At 39.7% G+C, this 21,628-nt stretch overlaps 1 protein-coding gene across 1 annotated transcript in view; it reads left to right on the forward strand.

Moving 5' to 3' along the window:
• Nucleotides 1–21,082, forward strand: part of LOC121376963 (putative ankyrin repeat protein RBE_0220) — a 68,769-nt gene extending 47,687 nt beyond the window's left edge. Inside the window, exon 3 of the mRNA XM_041504773.1 lies at nt 16,804–21,082. Within this exon, the coding sequence (XP_041360707.1) occupies nt 16,804–17,382 (579 nt within the window). The 3' untranslated portion in view covers nt 17,383–21,082. The remainder of the gene's footprint in view (nt 1–16,803) is intronic.
• Nucleotides 21,083–21,628: the final 546 nt, after the last annotated feature.

The raw sequence follows: 21,628 nt of genomic DNA on the forward strand, positions 1-21,628 counted from the left end.
GCTGCATTTCAACACCAAAAAGTTTTACACTTAAAATCCAAATTTTCTCGGTTTGGGCCCACAAATGCATGTATTTTTACCCCACAGACTATCGAACTGACAATCCCCCCCCCCCCCCCTTCCAAGTACACCCCGCGGGCCATGTATAACAGTATTGAAAAGTACACCTCATTTTTCCTTTCTCCCACTACCTCTTATAATATTCGTCTGTCGCTCCACAACACGACTTAAGTAAAACGTGTGCACTTTATTGTGGCGTTAAATATATAATTGTGAAACCTCCGACTGGACAATGGCAACATCATGAAAGCAAACTTTGGTATTTCGAAATATGAACGTAATGGCAGTTGGCAGGATGTGCATTTGTTAAATTGTCAAGAGCAAACGAGTTGGCGTCCGTCATGAGATACAAAGTAAACACAGGTGAAAGAAAAATACTCTCTTTGGTTCTTTTCGAGTTTTTACCTTCACTGGCAGCATAGACGTACGGGCTCCCACTGTTGTAGGAGGGCTGGCTGGCTATTGCTCGAATTAAACGAAAATGCCTGCTAGTTTTCATTAGTAGCAAGGGATTTTTTATTTGCATTATCCCATACACAGGAAAGCACATACCACGGCGTTTGATATACCAGTCGTGGTGCACCGGCTGGAAAGAGAAATATCCTAATGAGCCCACCGACGGGGATCGATCCTAGACCGCCCGCGCATCAAGCGAGCGCTTTACTATGGGCTACGCCGGGCCCTTAAGTGTATATGAAAGATCCCCTGCTGTGTTATCGTCAGATGTACCTATAGTTGGTCCCACAGGGAACGCCTTGTTTTCATACTGTGGAATTTACTACAAGTTATTTATTTCTGAGACAACTGTTTTCTAAATTGCACACAAAAATAGGTTTTTATCGGGGGGGGGGGGGGGGGGTATTTTGTTTGTTTTGTTGCTGTTGTTTTTTTATTTCCAAAAAACTTTTACTTTTCTTCTTACGTAAAACCAAACTGAAATTATTTACAAAACCCCCCAAAACCCCCCACATTTTTATAGAATGATGGGACGGACTACAGGTGGTGGTTTCCTCTTCTTGTTTCTACCACATGTCGAAATAATCATATAGCCGACACCAAATTTAAATACTAATTGTATTCCTCTTCTTCTTTTCCCCCGATGCCTATGAATATTCATATGAAGAAAATTAATCGATTATAACTTATACATCTGTGCGTACTGATCCGACTAGAAGTATATTAATGTTGAAAAACTGTCAACAAAGCGACTACCAAGACAACGAACTGCTCGTATGTCGCAATCGCTCAGTCGTGTGATGACGTGGAGGCCGCGTCACTTCATCACGCTGTGCTAACACTGGTTTCCATTCATTGTTTACGTATAAGAAATACATAGAAATCTGTGCGCTCATGAATATGTATTAGTTCCGCGTATTGCTATAAATATAATGCGTTGAGAAATAAATAGCATGTACTTATCCAGGTTAGTTTTTTCAAGTGCGTCCTGTGGTAAGTTGAAGTTATCTCCATGTACTCTTCTACAAAGTATAGTTATATAGGCGTTTTATCAGCAAATGAAATATAACACGATTTCTCATCTGACACTGTCTGTCTTTCTGCCTCGATCTATCGCCTTCTATCTCTCTTCATCCACTCTTCCCTTCCCCCCTCTCTCTCTCTCTCTCTCTCTCTCTCTCTCTCTCTCTCTCTCTCTCTCATCTAATAATCTGATACTGTCTGTCTTTCTGTCTCGGTCTATCGCCCTCTATATCTCTTTATCCACCCTTCCCTCCCCCCCCCCCCCCCCCCCGTCTGTCTGTCTCTTGTCTCTCTCTCTCTCTATCTCTCTCTCTCTCTCTCTCTCACTCTCTCTCTCTCTCTCTCTCTCTCTCTCTCTCTCTCTCTCTCTCTCTCTCTCTCTCTCTCTCTCTCTCTCTCTCTCTCTCTCAATGCAAAATGCATAATCAATAACGACAATACTTCATCATATTTTGATTTGTTTAAAGCAGAATGTGTTAAAACTAAAAGTACACAAAACTGAAGTAAGTTAACGTAATCACTATCATTCCGTTTGTGTATTACAATTATTATCTTGAGGTTCATATGTTCATGTTTACTACTCGTGTTGTAAAGCCCCCACATGCCACGTGCCGATCATATCTTTTAATATTGAATACACTGCTCTGACCTTATTTCCGTTGTCAGGCGCGGATCCAGGATTTATTAACAGAGGGTTCCCAAAAACTGTTGTTGGTTTTGAAAGCAGAATGTAAATGTCCTGGACAGGTAGACGCGATAAGTTTGCATTTTTGTGTATTCATAATTATCAATTAATTAATCTTTATTTCTTTATATATCAATAATACAAAGAACATGGCACATTTTAAAACGCAAGTAAGAATATTTAAATAAGAACATATATACAGTCATGTATGGATTTTAAGTGAATAATGGCACATAGTTTTGTGTATAATTTAGATGGTTTCATAATAAAGAAAGAAAGAAAGAAATGTTTTTATTTAACGACGCACTCAACACATTTTATTTACGGTTATATGGCGTCAGACATATGGTTAAGGACCACACAGATTTTGAGAGGAAACCCGCTGTCGCCACGACATGGGCTACTCTTTCCGATTAGCAGCAAGGGATCTTTTATTTGCGCTTCCCACAGGCAGGATAGCACAAACCATAGCCTTTGTTGAACCAGTTATGGATCACTGGTCGGTGCAAGTGGTTTACACCTACCCATTGAGCCTTGCGGAGCACTCACTCAGGGTTTGGAGTCGGTATCTGGATTAAAAATCCCATGCCTCGACTGGGATCCGAACCCAGTACCTACCAGCCTGTAGACCGATTGCATAACCACGACGCCACCGAGGCCGGTGGTTTCGTAATAATTAATAAAACTGTGCTGCTTATACTGAGGTAATATATATTGTTTTACCGAAAATAGGATTGGGGGTGGGGGTGTGGGTGAATTCGCGCCTGGTTGTAACGTGTTTCCGACTAAAAGATACTTTATAACTACTAAAATTACATTTTAAACACGTTTTCTTGTTTACAACATCAGAGTCTGGGCTGTGCCGTAAGAAAACTCTACAGAGCAAATGTCTGAAGATTGGACGAATGTGTAGCGTCAAACAAGCTGTATATACAGCACTGGGGCTAGGGAGTAACTATAAAGCTGACCTATTCTGAAGATTGGACGAATGTGTAGCGTCAAACAAGCTGTATATACAGCACTGGGGCTAGGAATAACTATAAAGCTGACCTATTCTGAAGATTGGACGAATGTGTAGCGTCAAACAAGCTGTATATACAGCACTGTGGCTAGGAATAACTATAAAGCTGACCTATTTCACAAATTTTAATCATTCATTTAGTTTTAAAATTATTAGTCTAACCGGAGGGGACTATAGGTTTCATATTCGTCCTTCTGTCTGTCTGCCTGTCTGTGTTCCTGTGTGTCTGTCCGTCTATTCGTCTGTCTGTTCATCCGTTCCTCCCACATATAGTTTTTCGGATGTTTTTTTGTGTTTTTTTCACAATGCCTTGAGATATTGAGATGAAATGTTGTGTAGAGATTTATCATGTATTGTTACAGATCAGTTTGACTTTCATGGCAATTTACCCAGTTATGGCTTTTGAACTTAGGAGATACGAAAGTGTGTTTTCGAGATTTTGTTTTGGAATGCCTCAACATATTGAGCTGAAATGTTGGGTATATGTTTACCATGTACTGATACATATTAGGTTTGACAGTGATGACGATTTACATATTGTTCACAGTTTAATTGCTATGGCTTTTGAACTTGAGAGTGATGACGATTTACATATTGTTCACAGTTTAATTGCTATGGCTTTTGAACTTGAGAGATTCAAAAACATTAGGCTCAGTAAGAGACATGTATTACTTTAGTAGTACTCGCAGAATGTTTGTCTGCAAACAGAAAACCCAAGCATGACAATGACCCATCTGTATATTCCGTGAGGTTCTCCTCGTACTAATGTGACTGTGTGTAGTATCCCAAACTGACTCTTACCTCATCATAATTTGGTACAAATGACAATAATATATACTGTAAATCATGAAATTAATGCGAGCAAGTAATTAATGCGAAAATGCGGCGAACACATCGACGCAATAATAACTTGACGCATTTTGTTTAACTCATTCCCAATACAAAAAATGTGCAGGATTTTACTATAATACTTCTAAATAAAATAAAACTTTTATAATATAAAGATGAAACAAAATACAAAAATTATTTTTGTTAAATGTCTTTTTGTGAATACTTCAAGAATCTTTCTTTCGTTTCGATGTTGCCATTCTATTTTCACTTTCCTGGAATATCATAGCGGTTATATAATACAGTGATGTTCCAAAAGTTTTGTTTTTAAAAAGCTCATTTTGCGATGTGAGTATTTTTCAAATTTTCTTACACTTCTGGATTACTGTATATATACATTTAAACTGTTTTGAACATTTGTAAAATTATAATCAACAAATTGTATTACTAAATATATTCCTTTAAAAATGAAACAGTAAAAAACTTACATAACCGCAACCAACAATCCGTGCGTATTTCTTCAGTATTAGGAAATTAAATATCACGACGATCGTAAACACACTGAATGTACAAATAGTGAGTTTCTAAACAACAACGTCTTTTTAAGATGTGAATTTCTCGATATGTGATTCAAGGGTCAAAGTTTAATGTACGAGTTTAATGTGCGAGTTTATTGACGAGACATTACACGTGTGATACGAGTTTATGGACGAGACATTACACGTGTGATACGAGTTTATTGACGAGACATTACACGTGTGATACGAGTTTATGGACGAGACATTACACGTGTGATACGAGTTTATTGACGAGACGTTACACGTGTGATACGAGTTTATGCAGGAGACGTTACACGTGTGATACGAGTTTATGCAGGAGACATTACACGTGTGATACGAGTTTATTGACGAGACATTACACGTGTGATACGAGTTTATGCAGGAGACATTACACGTGTGATACGAGTTTATTGACGAGACATTACACGTGTGATACGAGTTTATGCAGGAGACATTACACGTGTGATACGAGTTTATGCAGGAGACATTACACGTGTGATACGAGTTTATTGACGAGACATTACACGTGTGATACGAGTTTATGCAGGAGACATTACACGTGTGATACGAGTTTATGCAGGAGACATTACACGTGTGATACGAGTTTATGCAGGAGACATTACACGTGTGATACGAGTTTATGGACGAGACATTACACGTGTGATACGAGTTTATTGACGAGACATTACACGTGTGATACGAGTTTATGCAGGAGACGTTACACGTGTGATACGAGTTTATGCAGGAGACATTACACGTGTGATACGAGTTTATTGACGAGACATTACACGTGTGATACGAGTTTATGCAGGAGACATTACACGTGTGATACGAGTTTATGCAGGAGACATTACACGTGTGATACGAGTTTATGCAGGAGACGTTACACGTGTGATACGAGTTTATGGACGAGACATTACACGTGTGATACGAGTTTATGCAGGAGACATTACACGTGTGATACGAGTTTATGGACGAGACATTACACGTGTGATACGAGTTTATGCAGGAGACGTTACACGTGTGATACGAGTTTATGCAGGAGACATTACACGTGTGATACGAGTTTATGCAGGAGACATTACACGTGTGATACGAGTTTATGCAGGAGACGTTACACGTGTGATACGAGTTTATGGACGAGACATTACCGTAGGACAGAATTTATAAAACCTGTTTAAGCCTGTGTTTAATAAAAAAAACAGGCTTCGTAAATTTGTCCCAACATGTGTGATCCGTCAAGTGTGTAACTCATTCTCATAATGTTACTTTACGGTCCACGTTTTCTTTTGTTACAACTCATTATATAAGCAATCTGTTGTTAAGTCTAACAAGATGGAAAGAAAACATATCGTCGGTGTGAAATACAAACATGTGTATATCGATATTAGACATTTGAGCTACGTCGTCGTTGGTTACTGGGCATTTAGGTTACCGGGCATTTAGAACAGGCTAGAACCTATATTAATATTCTTAATATTCCTATACACTTTAGTTTGGCAGTACTTCTAAATTACTGAAATCACCTAAAACATTTTGGCTTAGCCTGCCTTCCATAAAACCTGCAACATGACGTAGATTGACGCAGATTGAGTCAGACCAAACAATGTTTTAGCTCCGCTATGTCATTCGTCAGTGAAGCTTTTCTGATACAAATTGGCCGGCGTCCGTCCGTCCATCCACCTGTCAACGTTTCGTTGAAGTCTTTCTTCTCCCACAGTTTTGATTTGATTGTTCTGAAACTTGGTACAATGGTCCTCTGAGGCACCCTCCACAAACTAATAGAGAGATATTTCCTAAATTTAGAATTTTTATTAAATTAAAACTTTTTAAATAGAAATTTAAACTTGAAAATTTAGAAGTCAATCTTTTAGAAGAGTTTTTATCGAATAGTTCTAAAACATGGTACTATGGTTATTTGGGGCAGTCCTCACAAACTAATAGACTAATAATTTGTGAATGTTTTATTTTTTTCTTCATTTTTAAAAATTTGAATAAAAATGTAACATTAAGTGGTATTTACAAATTAATTATCAGCTGACAAAATGAAAATGAAATAGCGGAGTTCTGTAGGGCGAAAGGTCTCTTGTTTATGGGAACACAGTCGCAAACAGTGTGTGAATCTGAAAGGCCTCTTGTTTATGGGAACACAGTCGCAAACAGTGTGTGAATCTGACGCGGACCGGTCACGGATCATCGGGTAAGATGAAACCTGTTCAACTTTGAAGACGTGTCTCACAGCGTCTGCATCAATCTGCGTCGTCATTTGATCGTTACATACTTTATGGAAGCCAATCTTCATTGGCAAAGTCGTGTCTGAATGCTGAGTGGATATGGGCACGTTAGTAGAGATCCATGTCTCTGTCCAGCAATTACATCGCTATGCTCAGCGGCCCTCGGTAGAAAGGGGTGTTCTCCCAACCAGTGCACCATAACGGGTATATCGAATGCTGTGATATGTACTGTTTAATTTGCGGGAAAATTCACATAAAAGGTATTTTTCTGTGGCCTATATAGCGACAACTGTTTCCTTTCCACTACCAAAATACGTGTGGTATTAACCATCTGTTTGATACCAAATAGTCGCAGCTTTAAATGTACTGAGGTGCTTTATGCATTTTAAAAACACACACACACACTCACTCTCTCTCTCTCTCTCTCTCTCTCTCTCTCTCTCTCTCTCTCTCTCTCTCTCTCTTTCGTTAAATTAATGCGTCAAAAGCACTTGATATGTATTTTTAACATCTAATCCATCACTATTCTACAAAACTAAAGTAGGTAGCAACAAAAATCGATAAATCACATTTAAACTTCGTCTATGATTTACAGACCTAGTGAATATTGATACAAAATGAAATATACATGTACTTTAAAGAATGCTAGAGAAATATACATGTACTTTAAAGAATGCTAGAGAAAACGTGTTTCTGCGGTGCCGATTATCAGGCTAGTAGGAAATACATTTTTATTGGAGAATCTTTATCACAAACCGATGTTCACATATAACTTCTGATATAGCACCTTTAAGTGGTTGCAAGATTGTGTAAATTTCTAATGTACTTATATTGAATTTATATTTACTAATTATGCTGGTCATAATTAATAATTTATGCAGCAATTCAAAATAATCAGTTAACTTGCAGTTTTAAATTAAGTTTGTTTAAGGGTAAATGTGTTATAGTCTGTTCCAATAAAGGTCACAAATCTCCTGTTTACTGACATCTTTATTTTAATTTCAAGAGTAAACATCAATGAGAGCCCAAACAAGTAAATGCTAAATTAGGTAGTTTATCATTAAATAGGTATTTAAAAAATATTTAAAAAATATTTACTTGTCAGTTTAATATCAATGAAAGAATTGACGAAAATCATTTTTATTTTATTTCCAAAACTACTTTAGTATAGTCCTACCCTTCACACCCAGTGGCGGATACACGGTGGCGGGGGTGCTGGATGTTTCATCCGAGTATAGTCCTACCCTTCGCACCCAGTGGCGGATACACTAGGCGGGGGGTGCTGGATTATTCATCCCAGTATAGTCCTATCCTTCACACCCAGTGGCGGATACACGAGGCAGGGGTGCTGGATGTTAATCCGAGTATAGTCCTGCCCTTCACACCCATTGGCGGATACACGAGGCGGGGGGTGCTGGATGTTAATCCGAGTATAGTCCTACCCTTCACACCCAGTGGCGGATACACGAGGTGGGGGGTGCTGGATGTTTAATCCGAGTATAGTCCTACCCTTCACACCCAGTGGCGCATACACGAGGGGAGGGGGGTGCTGGACGTTTCATCCGAGTATAGTCCTACCCTTCACACCCATTGGCGGATACACGAGGCGGGGGGTGCTGGATGTTAATCCGAGTATAGTCCTACCCTTCACACCCATTGGCGGATACACGGGGGCGGGGATTGCTGGATGTTTCATCCGAGTATAGTCCTACCCTTCATACCCAGTGGCGGATACACTAGGCGGGGGGTGCTGGATTATTCATCCCAGTATAGTCCTATCCTTCACACCCAGTGGCGGATACACGAGGCAGGGGTGCTGGATGTTAATCCGAGTATAGTCCTGCCCTTCACACCCATTGGCGGATACACGAGGCGGGGGGTGCTGGATGTTAATCCGAGTATAGTCCTACCCTTCACACCCAGTGGCGGATACACGAGGTGGGGGGTGCTGGATGTTTAATCCGAGTATAGTCCTACCCTTCACACCCAGTGGCGCATACACGAGGGGAGGGAGGTGCTGGACGTTTCATCCGAGTATAGTCCTACCCTTCACACCCATTGGCGGATACACGAGGCGGGGGGTGCTGGATGTTAATCCGAGTATAGTCCTACCCTTCACACCCATTGGCGGATACACGGGGGCGGGGATTGCTGGATGTTTCATCCGAGTATAGTCCTACCCTTCATACCCAGTGGCGGATACACTAGGCGGGGGGTGCTGGATTATTCATCCCAGTATAGTCCTATCCTTCACACCCAGTGGCGGATACACGAGGCAGGGGTGCTGGATGTTAATCCGAGTATAGTCCTGCCCTTCACACCCATTGGCGGATACACGAGGCGGGGGGTGCTGGATGTTAATCCGAGTATAGTCCTACCCTTCACACCCAGTGGCGGATACACGAGGTGGGGGGTGCTGGATGTTTAATCCGAGTATAGTCCTACCCTTCACACCCAGTGGCGCATACACGAGGGGAGGGGGGTGCTGGACGTTTCATCCGAGTATAGTCCTACCCTTCACACCCATTGGCGGATACACGAGGCGGGGGGTGCTGGATGTTAATCCGAGTATAGTCCTACCCTTCACACCCATTGGCGGATACACGGGGGCGGGGATTGCTGGATGTTTCATCCGAGTATAGTCCTACCCTTCACACCCAGTGGCGGATACACGAGGCGGGGGGTGCTGGATGTTAATCCGAGTATAGTCCTGCCCTTCACACCCATTGGCGGATACACGAGGCGGGGGGTGCTGGATGTTAATCCGAGTATAGTCCTACCCTTCACACCCAGTGGCGGATACACGAGATGGGGGGTGCTGGGTGTTTAATCCGAGTATAGTCCTACCCTTCACACCCAGTGGCGCATACACGAGGGGAGGGGGATGCTGGACGTTTCATCCGAGTATAGTCCTACCCTTCACACCCATTGGCGGATACACGAGGCGGGGGGTGCTGGATGTTAATCCGAGTATAGTCCTGCCCTTCACACCCATTGGCGGATACACGAGGCGGGGGGTGCTGGATGTTAATCCGAGTATAGTCCTACCCTTCACACCCAGTGGCGGATACACGAGGTGGGGGGTGCTGGATGTTTCATCCGAGTATAGTCCTACCCTTCACACCCAGTGGCGGATACACGAGGGGAGGGGGGTGCTGGATGTACGAAGATCGATTTTTCTCGTTCCAGCCAGTGCATCACGACTGGTATATCAAAGGCCGTGGTATGTGCTATCCTGTCTGTGAGATGTGCATATAAAAGATCCCTTGTTACTAATGGAAAAATGTAGCGGGTTTCCTCTTATATATTATGTCAGAATAACCAAATATTTGACATCCAATAGCCGATGATTAATAAATCAATGTGCTCTAGTTATGTCGTTGAAAACACTCCGTACAGCATTAGGCACAGCTTTTGGCGACCATTATTGTGAAGAGTTGACAAAGTGTTATTTAGAGTTCTCTCTAAACCTGACCCAACCTATAAACAGGACACAGCTTGAGCACTCGAGCTAGTAAACCAAGAGCTGTAAACCCATCCAGGACCATACCTAGCGGGGCAAGGGGCAAGGGGGAAAGCATTCTAGAAACTTAAATAAAATTATCTACTTACCGTTTAAGGAGTTTTAGACTATTAACTACCCAGTTGCCCCCCCCCCCCCCCCCCCCCCCCAAAAAAAAACCCCCACAAAAAATCCTGCGTTTATCCCCAGCAGTAAGTTTTCGCGTTTAGGCCCATTTGTAAAACCAGGTTTATAGTTGCACCTAGATATGTTCATGACAATGCTATTTAAATAATAGTAATAATAAGTTTTAAATATGTATTTTTAATTAAAATATTTTAGCGTTTAGTTCGATATTATTTTTTCACGTTAATGACCATTTCCAACGAACTGTTAGTTCGTTTAGGAATGATCGTCTCAATGTATGTTAATTGTTTTTTTAATTACTTTAAACTTCAAAGTTTAATATTATTATATTTTGAACACCTATGGATGCAGATATGACTAACACCGAAAAGGTTGTTGATAGTCGACAGTTAATTGTTCAGAATTCAGTTAAAACAGAAGTTAAAAGATTTGTTAAAAAGTTTCTTAAATTGTCTTGAATTGAGAACAGCACATACGACACTTTTCCTATACGACAATAACGTGTGCAGCACTTGTGTCAATTGATTTATCCGTTCACCAGTACATAGTCATAGGAGCTGATATGGCTTGGGCATACCAGCGGAGGATTGATTTATATGTCTGCATGACGTCCCCGTTCAGGCATCAAAGAGAAAATCGTTAACGATCTGGACCCATATTCACAAAAAAGTGTAAATTTACGTCTACGACTAGCACTTACGTGTGCCGTAGATTTACGTTTACGTGCAAGAAGCACCTTATTCTCAAAGATGGTCGTAAATGTAAACGTAACTTAGTTGGACGTAAATCTACGATTTAACATTCTCACTGGAGTAATTAATAAAAACACATTAGAAACGATGGCTACCGGGCAAATAACAAATGCGCAAAACGCAATTTTGTTTGTCGTCTGCTAACAATAACATTGCGAACAGTGAACCATGGCATTTTGGTATTGGTGGGGATCCGCGTTTTGGTACGAACTTGAGGACATTTCTTAAAAAGGAAAAGATAACTCAGGAGAAATTGGCCAAGTCGAAAACATCCGTTTGATCACGAACAAAAATATGTTCAATCCGTGGGCGTTCGCCATAGCAAACTGCTTCATTTATTGGAAATGCTGCTAGTTTCCGAAAATAATAGTAAATAACGGCGATCGTGCTTGATTTATTATATGTACACAACTTACGTGCAGCGTTAGTTGCAACCTGAGGCACTCTTATATTTACGTCCAACTTTACACGTAACTTACGTTTTCGTGGTTTCGTGAATAGCTCTTCAGTCGTAGATTTACGTTTACGTGTAAAACTAGGCTTACGATATTTTGTGAATATGGGTCCTGATACGAACTGGAGTACTTCCCTTTACTGGAAACGTGCATTGTGTTATATAACCGGACAGGGCAAACTGTTTAAAAGATGGGCTTATAACGTAGGAATTTTAAAGGTAAAAAGATGGGCTTATAACGTAGGAATTTTAAAGGTAAATACCAGTAACGAATTAAAGATAAATATGATCATCTTACAAAACTAACGAATGTGGACAGTTGAGAGAGAGAGAGAGAGAGAGAGAGAGAGAGAGAGAGAGAGAGAGAGAGAGAGAGAGAGAGAGAGAGAGAGAGAGAGAGAGACACACACACACACACACACACACACGGAGAGAGAGACAGATAAACAGACAGACAGAGACAGTTATATATAATTATCGTGTATCTATGTAATATGATACAAGTACTTATAAAATGTTTGTGCTGTAAATAAAGTATATAAATAAAGTGTTCAGCGATGCCTTCTCAAAGTGAAGAATGTCGTCTGCTTTTACATGATTAATGTATCCTAGTAAACTCTGTATTCGAGAAATGAAAATCTAAACTCCATAAGCAGACGACATTCTTCACCATGGTTGAGTACTGCTGTTTAGTTATATCTGTTATATCTTTGCTAATGTTTTCGCAGTTGGCACATGTTTTTGTGCTTTTGTATACAAAGCAGTTTTCCTTTTCTTTTTACGTTAAGCCAAAGTAGAATTATTATCGACCAAAAAAAGAAAGAAAGGAAACACATTAAACTTTTCGAAGGAACGGAGTGTAGCTATGTAGAGTGTAATAATACTAAAATAATAATAGTAAATAAAAACTTTACAGAAACTAAATATAGCAGCTTTGTCTGCCACTAAAACAGATTTGAGCGGACCTTGCAATCAATGATTCTGTCATTAGAATGAAATTAAACAACCTCTTACAAGGAAACATTACTTGACGGGTTAATTTATACGTTACTGGAGATAGTCACTTCTTCTCGAATCATAGATGGCTGCTATTATGCTAGTGTCAGGCTGTCAACTGTCACGATGTAGTCGACTAATACGACGGTTGCGTTGTAATTTTCACCACTCCCGACTTAGACAGGTGCGCTTAGGGAAGACACTATGCGATAAATCGTGTTTGCGCTCTTGATTAAAATAAAGACACTTGCACGTACTCCTCGTTATCACTGCGAGAACCGCTTTAGCTTTAGTAACAAACCAATAATCCTTAGTCAAAAACGTATTTAATATTCAATTCAATGTTTTATACAAAGTCCTTATCCATTAGATAAAGTCCTTATCCATTAGACAAAGTTATTATCCATTTTATTTGCAATTGAAATTTTAACGAATTAATTGACTAGATCGTACAGTTGGTAATTATTTTAATATTCATCGGATCCACTAGTTTGCTACATGGCTGTGGTGTTAATACATTGAGCGCATAAACGTATTTCTATACTCATATAATCATGAAAAGTGCATTTGTCGCAATGAATTTTACTTGTAGAATGCAGAACATCTAGTTTCCAAAATGTCCTGAGGGAGTATGCCCTTGCCATCCCCCCCCCCCCTTGTGGCGTGGGCGCTTCGTGCCGTCCATCTCAAGCAGCTCACCCTAATGTTTGCATGGGATCTTTTATACGCACCATCCCATACACAAGATAACACTTACCACAGCCTTTGATATACCAGTCGTGGTGCACTGGCTAGAACGAGAAATAACCCAATGGGCCCAACGACGGGGTCGATCTTAGATCGACCTCGCGTCAGGTAAGCGCTGGACTACGTCCTTCCCAGAGCGAGGGGGATAATAGAAACGTTTTAATAATGAATTACTCAATTTCTTCACATACATATAATTAAACAAATTACACGATACCGCGATTTCTCTAGATATAATGCCCATAAGCGTATGAGACAGGGGGCGGGGGGACCGCTCCCCCCAGTCCTGGAGAAAATCCACATGGCCGACCTGAACACTTTTCATGATTTATTTTCATTATTCTACCTATTATTCTAGTTGTAATCCATGTAATAATGCGTGGCGATTCGGGCACTTTTAATTCGGGCAAAAATCAGCCTGCCCCCTACAAAAATGGAAGCTCGTACGCCTATGCTTATGCCTATTACTGTCTTTTAAAATTACGCATATATATAGATAGGTCTCTTCCCAAAGGTGTAAAAAATGGCTTCCCCTTGGTGTGAAACAACATGCATATTGGCCACAATGATAGACTGTAGACATTTTGAAAGGGAGTTCTGATTGGATAGGAAGTGCGATTTCTATTGCAGGGTATGAAGGCACCAACACTCGCTTATCACATAAGATTCAATGTTCAAATCGTTTCTCTGACCCATTTTGTTCCGATTTATCGCAAGCGAAATTGAAGACACCAACAATGCAACTACAGCAGACAGCCGAAAGCTATCGTTAAGACAAGTTCCGACAGGTCGTAGCCGACAGCCAAGAGCCGACTAGTCCCGACAACCGATACTAATCGTGCAGTGTCTTCCTAGCATAATCGGTCGTAGAAGTCGTATACGACAACAATCGAGTTGTAAGAGGACTCAGTTTAGCAACTGGACAGTCGTAGAAGTCGTGACAACAGAAAGTTGACCAACTTTGCCGTGGCAGTTGGTAGTCTAAACCACTCACTTTTAAATCATTCGAGAGTCTTAAATGTTCTCGGCTGTTACAACTGCGGTTGTATTTTTAATGCCAGGGTCCAACTATCAACTGTAACGACGAAGTTGGTCAATTCGACGGTTGCGTTGTAATTTCCCCCAACTTCTTAGGGTAAAAGTCAGTATCTTATCTGTGATATTTGTATTTGTATTTTTGCACAGTTCTTTACACTGTTTTTATTTATATCTTGAATGTTTCTGTTGATGTTGATCATCACCTTGTTTGTTTCCATTACCATAGTTTGACACCCAATAGCCGATGTATTTTTCGTGCTGGGGTGTCGTTAAACATTCATCATTCATTCATTTCCCCCAACTTCCGAAATACAACGGTTGCGCTTAGATTAACAATTAATCGGTCGTAGAAGTCGTGAGAACAGAAAGTTGACCAACTTTGTTGTGGCAGTTGGTAGTCTGACTCTAGCATAACTTCCACATTATTTAGAACTGTTTGCTTAATTTATCAACTTTGCCAAGTCCAAAGTGTCCCTAATTGTCAGGACTGTCTTTCAATTATATATAAAAAATAATAATAATAAAATTTAATAATAACTAATTAAAATAAATAAATAAATAATAAAATAATAATGATAATATAAAGCTATGATCAGTGACTGTAATATATAAGGCCACTTAATAAAGGTTATCTGTGCTGGCCTCGTTGGTCTGTAGTAGTGGTTAAGTATGGGACTTAAGGTACTGGGTTTGTATCCCAGAACCCAGAGCACGTTTAACTACACGACTCTCTCACTAACCAGTCATAATTATCAGCTACTAACCCGCTGTTAGGACAGAGCGCTGATAGCTGAGATGTGTGTGTTCAGGACAGCGTGCTTGAGCCTTAATTTGATATTAGCACGAAAGTAACTTTAAATGAAATGTCTGTCTGTACATGTACGCGAATATTCCATTCGAATTAACAGAATATCTCACTAAGAGATCGGTTGACTACCGACCATCATGACCTCTTGGTATTCCTAATGTACCAATGTTGACGTTTCTTCCTAACTGTGATAAGCTAATACCATAAACCGTATTCAAGTCAAGCGAACAAATCGGCTTTTATGAAACGAATACTACGCTAGATCTTTAACTGGCAAACAAAATTATCTAGTAGGTAGCCAATCGAATTTTTCTAGGATCAAACTACCAACTGTCACGATGGAGTTGGCCAACTCGCCGATCTCTCGTCTTGTACGACTGTTCAGTTGCTAGACTGGGCGCTTTTACAACTCAATTCTCGTCGTATTCAACCGATTAGTTGTTAATCTGAGCGCACACGTCATAAGTTGGGATTTGGGAAATTACGCTGCTGTGACAGTTGGTAGTCTGATACTTGCATTAGACTAACTGTTTTCCTCTGTTTAATCTTCGCCTAACTCCGCAGGTCGTCCAGACCTCTGCGTCTAGTCAGAACGAGCGACGCTAATGTTTGCGAACTATTTGAAACGTGTGGTTTTGTTTGGTTTTGTTTTGGGTTTTTTACATTTAGTTTTAGCGACACCACTAGACCCCATTGATTTATCATTAGATGTCAAACAAATTAATAATTGTCACACACACACACACACACACACACACACACGTACACACACACACGCAGACACACGCGTGCGCACACACAGATATATAGATATATATATATATATATATATATATATATATATATACACACACACACACATACACATACTTAACCCGCTACATGTTTTTCCGCTAATAGCAAAGAGTCGTTTATAATATTCACTTTCTCCAAACAGGACAGGACAGGACATACCATCGCATTTGATTATAGTAGTCGTAGAGCACTGTCGGGTGGGGAGACTGACTGATTCCTGATGTGATAGACCTAAACCAGTCTAGAGGAGGTTTCCGCTCTGGCTGAAACTTTCTTGTATTTAGCTCAGTTGGTTGAGTGCTCGCTTGAGGTGCTGGCGTTACAGGATCGAACCACATCGGTGGATCCATTCAATTTGTTTTTCTTGTTAAACCATTACATCATAACTGGTCAAAGGTTGTAGTATATGCTTTCCTGCCTGTGGGAAAGTGCATTAGGAAAAATGTAGCGGGCTTCCTCTGATGACTACGAGTCAGAATTACCAAATGTTTAACATCCAATAGCCGATAATTAATTAATGTGCTCTAATGGTGTCGTTAAATAAAACAAACTTTTTATATTGTCGGGAATAGCTACTGCACCTTGGTCCTTCTCTGCATGGCCCTATGTACGCTGGGTTGGAGCTGATATTGTTATGCTAACGCAAGACAGCCATCCTTGAGAATGTTCTAATGGTTTTGTTTTATTCAACTTTCAGATAGCAGCTTCGATGCTGCCGTTATCGATGGTGGTCTGCTCTTGGAACTCGATGAGCACGCCGAAGGATGTGCAGAGGGAAGCTGTGCTGTTTCTGGCACAGTTACGTCACAGCGACATCCAGCTGATCGAACGCGCGAAAACACTTGTGATGAAAGACAGAGAGTTTGCGCGGGAAGTCTTTTCCAGACGGACAGACGAATGGACGCTCTTCCACGCTTTCGTTCTGCGGGGTGAACAGAAGCTCACGAAACTGGCCCTCAAGGCCGGAGTGAGTGCCAATATTGAAATGGGAAGACCCGATAACCTTCCCGGAAACTGCTCACCGCTCCACCTAGCGGCGCATCGTGGTGACGTGGCGATAATCCAGCTTTTGCTCCAAAATGGCGCAGACGTAAACAAGAACGATTCCGATGGCCATGCGCCCATTTTTTACGCAATTGAGGCGAAAAACACGCTAGCAGTAAAGACGTTGATAAAATACGGTGCAGACACATCCAAGTTCACGCCGGAACAGAAATCTTTGTTTTGCAATCGAACTCACTGGAGAACACGTGCATTGTTGTGCTTTCGACCCTAAGGACGCAATCCTTGAGACAAATATTAACATAATTTATTTATGTGCATTGTGATATCGTTTTATTTTTATTTTGTCTCTCTATTAACTGAAATATGCAATTTTAAGTGACCGTTGCTCATGTGCGGGTCAGAAGGTTGAAAGAATGTGTTTTTATACTTTGATATTTTTTTACACCAAATAGTATTTTGAATTCAGATGAAAACAGCTTTGTCAGTAATATCCATGAATATAGTTCAAGTGTTTTGTGTTTTCAGTTTTAGATTGCAGATCACATGGTTAAACAGTGTAATACTGTGTTTTGTGTTTTCAGGTTTAGATGGCAGTTCACATGGTTAAACAGTGTAGTACTGTGTTTTGTTTTCGAGTCTGTGTGATTTGGGGCTGGGAGGCGATGATCAGTTCTTTTGTGAAACGGTGAAAAAAGAACCTCATTGAATTTGTCCCAGAATGTTTGTTTGGTTTTTGGTTTTTGTTTGTTTGTTGTTGTTTTTGTTCTGTGGGTGTTTGGTTTTGGTTTTTAGGGAGAGGGGGTTCGGGTTGTTTTGTTGTTGTTTTTAAGGGAGGGGGTTGAGTTGAACGAAAATTCAATAATGTTCGGATTTTTTTTAAAGATTTCCTTCAAATACGATTATTTCTGGAATAACCACCAAGCGTGTTATCGTAGTTGTGGTTTCATTTCATTGAGACGTGTTTAAATTTTACACGTTCAAAAACATAATTGTGATACATTCCTTGTTCCATCTGTACAACAGATATTGTTTGTTGACACGTAATCTGTGTAGATTTTGTATTTTTCTATTATATTTATATTTATTACCTCTTGGTACGGTCATATATGTTGTATAAATGCCATGTTATCTAGTTGTTTCGCGCTTACTGACCTATGGACTGGTCGGTACTAAAATATGACATTACGTTTGGTGAACTCCCATGGTAAATGCGTGTGTACAGGAGAACGGTTTCAGAAGTCGAAACCCCTCTTCTCTCCCCTGCTCAGGCAATGTTCTTTTTAAAAACAAATTAAATATCTTTTCAACGGGAGCATGACTCACAACGCTCGCTAGTCTAGACCCCCCCCCCCCCCCCCCCACACACACACACACACACACACGCTAAACTCTTGCACACGCGCCGTGTCACGTATTTAAAGCAAAGTTTAGTGTTAAAAAGCGGGCATCACCTTTTTGTAGCGATTTCTAACTCTTCCCCCCCCTCCCCTCCACAAAAACCATTACCTGGAAATTGAGTAAAACTTTAGAAATGGTAATAAACGATTTGCCATTATCAAGTGTATGTCGAGAGTGAAATAACATTAATTTGTTTTTGAGGTTGAGTGCCTGTCAAATGACCAGTAGGCCTAGTTCACTGGGGACAAACACGTGATAACAACTGGTACCGAGGTTGTTATTACATTTAGTATCCGGTTATTGTTTGCAGTTGTCTTCTTCATGTTACTGTGTATTCAAAACACCATTCCAAACAATATTCGCAGTTTTTCTATTAAAGTTAATGTTACTGTAATAGTAAACCCCAATATAACAAATGTATCGGTTAGAATGTCATCCAGTTTTGAAAATATATCCTCCAGCACGTTTATTCCTTGATAGTTACTGACAATGTAGAAACGATTCAAACAATTTTCATAACGTTTTCTTTCTTTAAAACATTCAGTAGAAGAACGTTAACATTATTGATTACAGAAAAGGAAGTACGAGTAAAATGTAGTTGTGGGCATCAACAAACTTGCATACATAATCTATATAGACTGAAAAAGTAAAATGTTCTATTTAATATATAACGTGTTGTCTTATCCAAAGTCTACTGACGCCATCAGGCACTTGTTAATGGTAAGACTTAAAAAAGTCAAATTCATTATGGTATAGTGCTTAGGTAGGAACAATATTAAACACAATACAATACAAATTAGCGGTAGATAAAAACGTATTATACATATTATAAACAAAATTTTGCATATTTGTCAAGCGACTCCCAATCTTTTTTTTTTTCCCAGAGTTAAAACTTTGTGTTTATGAAAATAGAACATTGATGAAACAGCATCGGAACAGAAATAAAGGTGAACGGTGGTTAAACAATAAATAAATAAATAAATAAATAAATAAATAAATAATTAAAATAAAAATAAATAAATAAAATTAATGTTTTGGGGGTTTTTGGGGGGTTTTTTGGGGGGTGGGGGGTGGGGGGGGGGGGGGGGGGGGGGTCATGCCATTGTGTGTTTTACCAATTCAGATGTCTGGCGATGTACAGTGGTGATATAAGCAATAAAATCGTATTCTCGCCAGTTACCCACAACACTATTAAATCACTGACATTCTTGGATATTTCACAGAATGCTATACTATAAATGTGTATATGATTCAATGAACAAAGGTGCATACCTATATATTAATTACGTGGTTGTCTATCTTCATGTAAATCAAACAGATTCATTTGGAAAGACATCGACAGTCTACGCATTGTTAACTTGTTTGTCTATCTTCATGTAACAAACATTTAATATTATTGGGTTTTTGGGTTTGTATGAGCTTTATTTGTTGTCGTAATTTTTTGCAATTAAATATACATATGACCTCAAGGAATTCTAAAACTGCAATTTGGAGTTTTATATTTTATATTTAAACATTTAGAATAGATCATCAACTTCCGTTTTCTTCTCGTGACGTCATTCCTAGATGCCACTGAAACGTAATGAACAACTTTATTCAGTAGTATATCGGACACCTATAGTGAATGCAAATAGGTCAAGTCGTGACCTCTCTTTACATTATATTGTCCAAAATGACGCAGTTGTGACCTGCATGTAAGGAGATGACGATATCCGTTGATTGCAAAAACTCGAAAGGTTTATTAAAGGTGCTTCGTCTTTTCACAATATTTAATAAATTTGTGTTATTATTACCCGTACACATTGGGTTAAACATGTCTTGGTTCATATCGAAGTGTCACGTTCCACTAATCACGATGATGTCTTACGATTGGCGCAGTACAACCTTACCGGAACGTCAGTCAAAGAAATACAAAATCGATTATGGGCAATAAATAGGATATTAAACTCGATAACATATCCTGTCGCGGTTATGCCCTTGTCTAGACAAAGAGTAAATGATCTGTTAAGTATTCACAATTACCACACATTCTGACAATACACCAAGGTGTATTTATTTCTAAAATGTATTTACACAAATTGAATATGATTAAAATACACCAAGACACTGTGTTGAGCTTCTACAGACATTGGAACAACCAAGAATACAAGATTGGATGTACAGAGCTGAACATTCTAAAGGCGAACTCGCACGTTACGAGTGCCTCGTACGAATACATCGATTTTATATCAACAGAAACAAAATACAAATCTAGGCGTTGAAAGCGGAGGCTGACTTGCACACTGTTTCCAACTCTGATGAATAGGTCTTTCTCCCTCGTTGAATAGTCCAAGTAATATATTACTGACCCTTCCAGTTGTAGGCATCTTACGACGCCAATATTTCAATATTAGTTCATTATATTACGAAAGACGTAAGGACGTTTCTTTAAGTATACAAATAATCTGTGTGCATGACACATTAGATGTAATATTTTCACCTATCGGTATAATAAGAATGAATTGGTTTAACGTTGTGATACTGTGAATTTTTGAAGACTACTTTTAATGAAATAAATATAATGTTATTTTCTCTTCAATTCGTTTGTTTTTGACAATATCACGACAGCTCTCATACGTCATTGTCGTGTGGCGCATTTGAGAGGACTGCCACTGTACTGAACAAAAGTTTGTTTTGTTTAACGACGTCACTAGACTGTCCTGAAAACAACCTAACTTCGTCTGCAGGACTTACTTCTGGGGTCTCCATGAGTACTCGAGCACGGGTTGAGTCTAGCAATACTCGAATCCGTTCACAGGACTTGAGTAACCGTACAAGGTGGAATACAGTGATCAACTACAATACAATGGACAATGTAGGACAATAATTTCAGCAGTAGATAATTAATTACACAATAATTATATTATCATGCGCTTGTTTCTCTTTTTAAATTGACGGTCCGTCCGTCATAACACTTCTAAATGCAATACAATGACATGATTTGGCATCCATGTTCAGCGCTGGAATTAAGATGCATAATGCTATTTTACTTTATTCTTTAATCTCATCATCGTCTAGATTCTGCAAGTAAGGTTTTGATTGGTGGACATGAGCTCCAACTGGCTGTCTTTAGATCCACA

Source organism: Gigantopelta aegis, chromosome 7, assembly GCF_016097555.1.
Source record: "Gigantopelta aegis isolate Gae_Host chromosome 7, Gae_host_genome, whole genome shotgun sequence".
NCBI classification, from domain to species: Eukaryota; Metazoa; Mollusca; class Gastropoda; order Neomphalida; family Peltospiridae; genus Gigantopelta; species Gigantopelta aegis.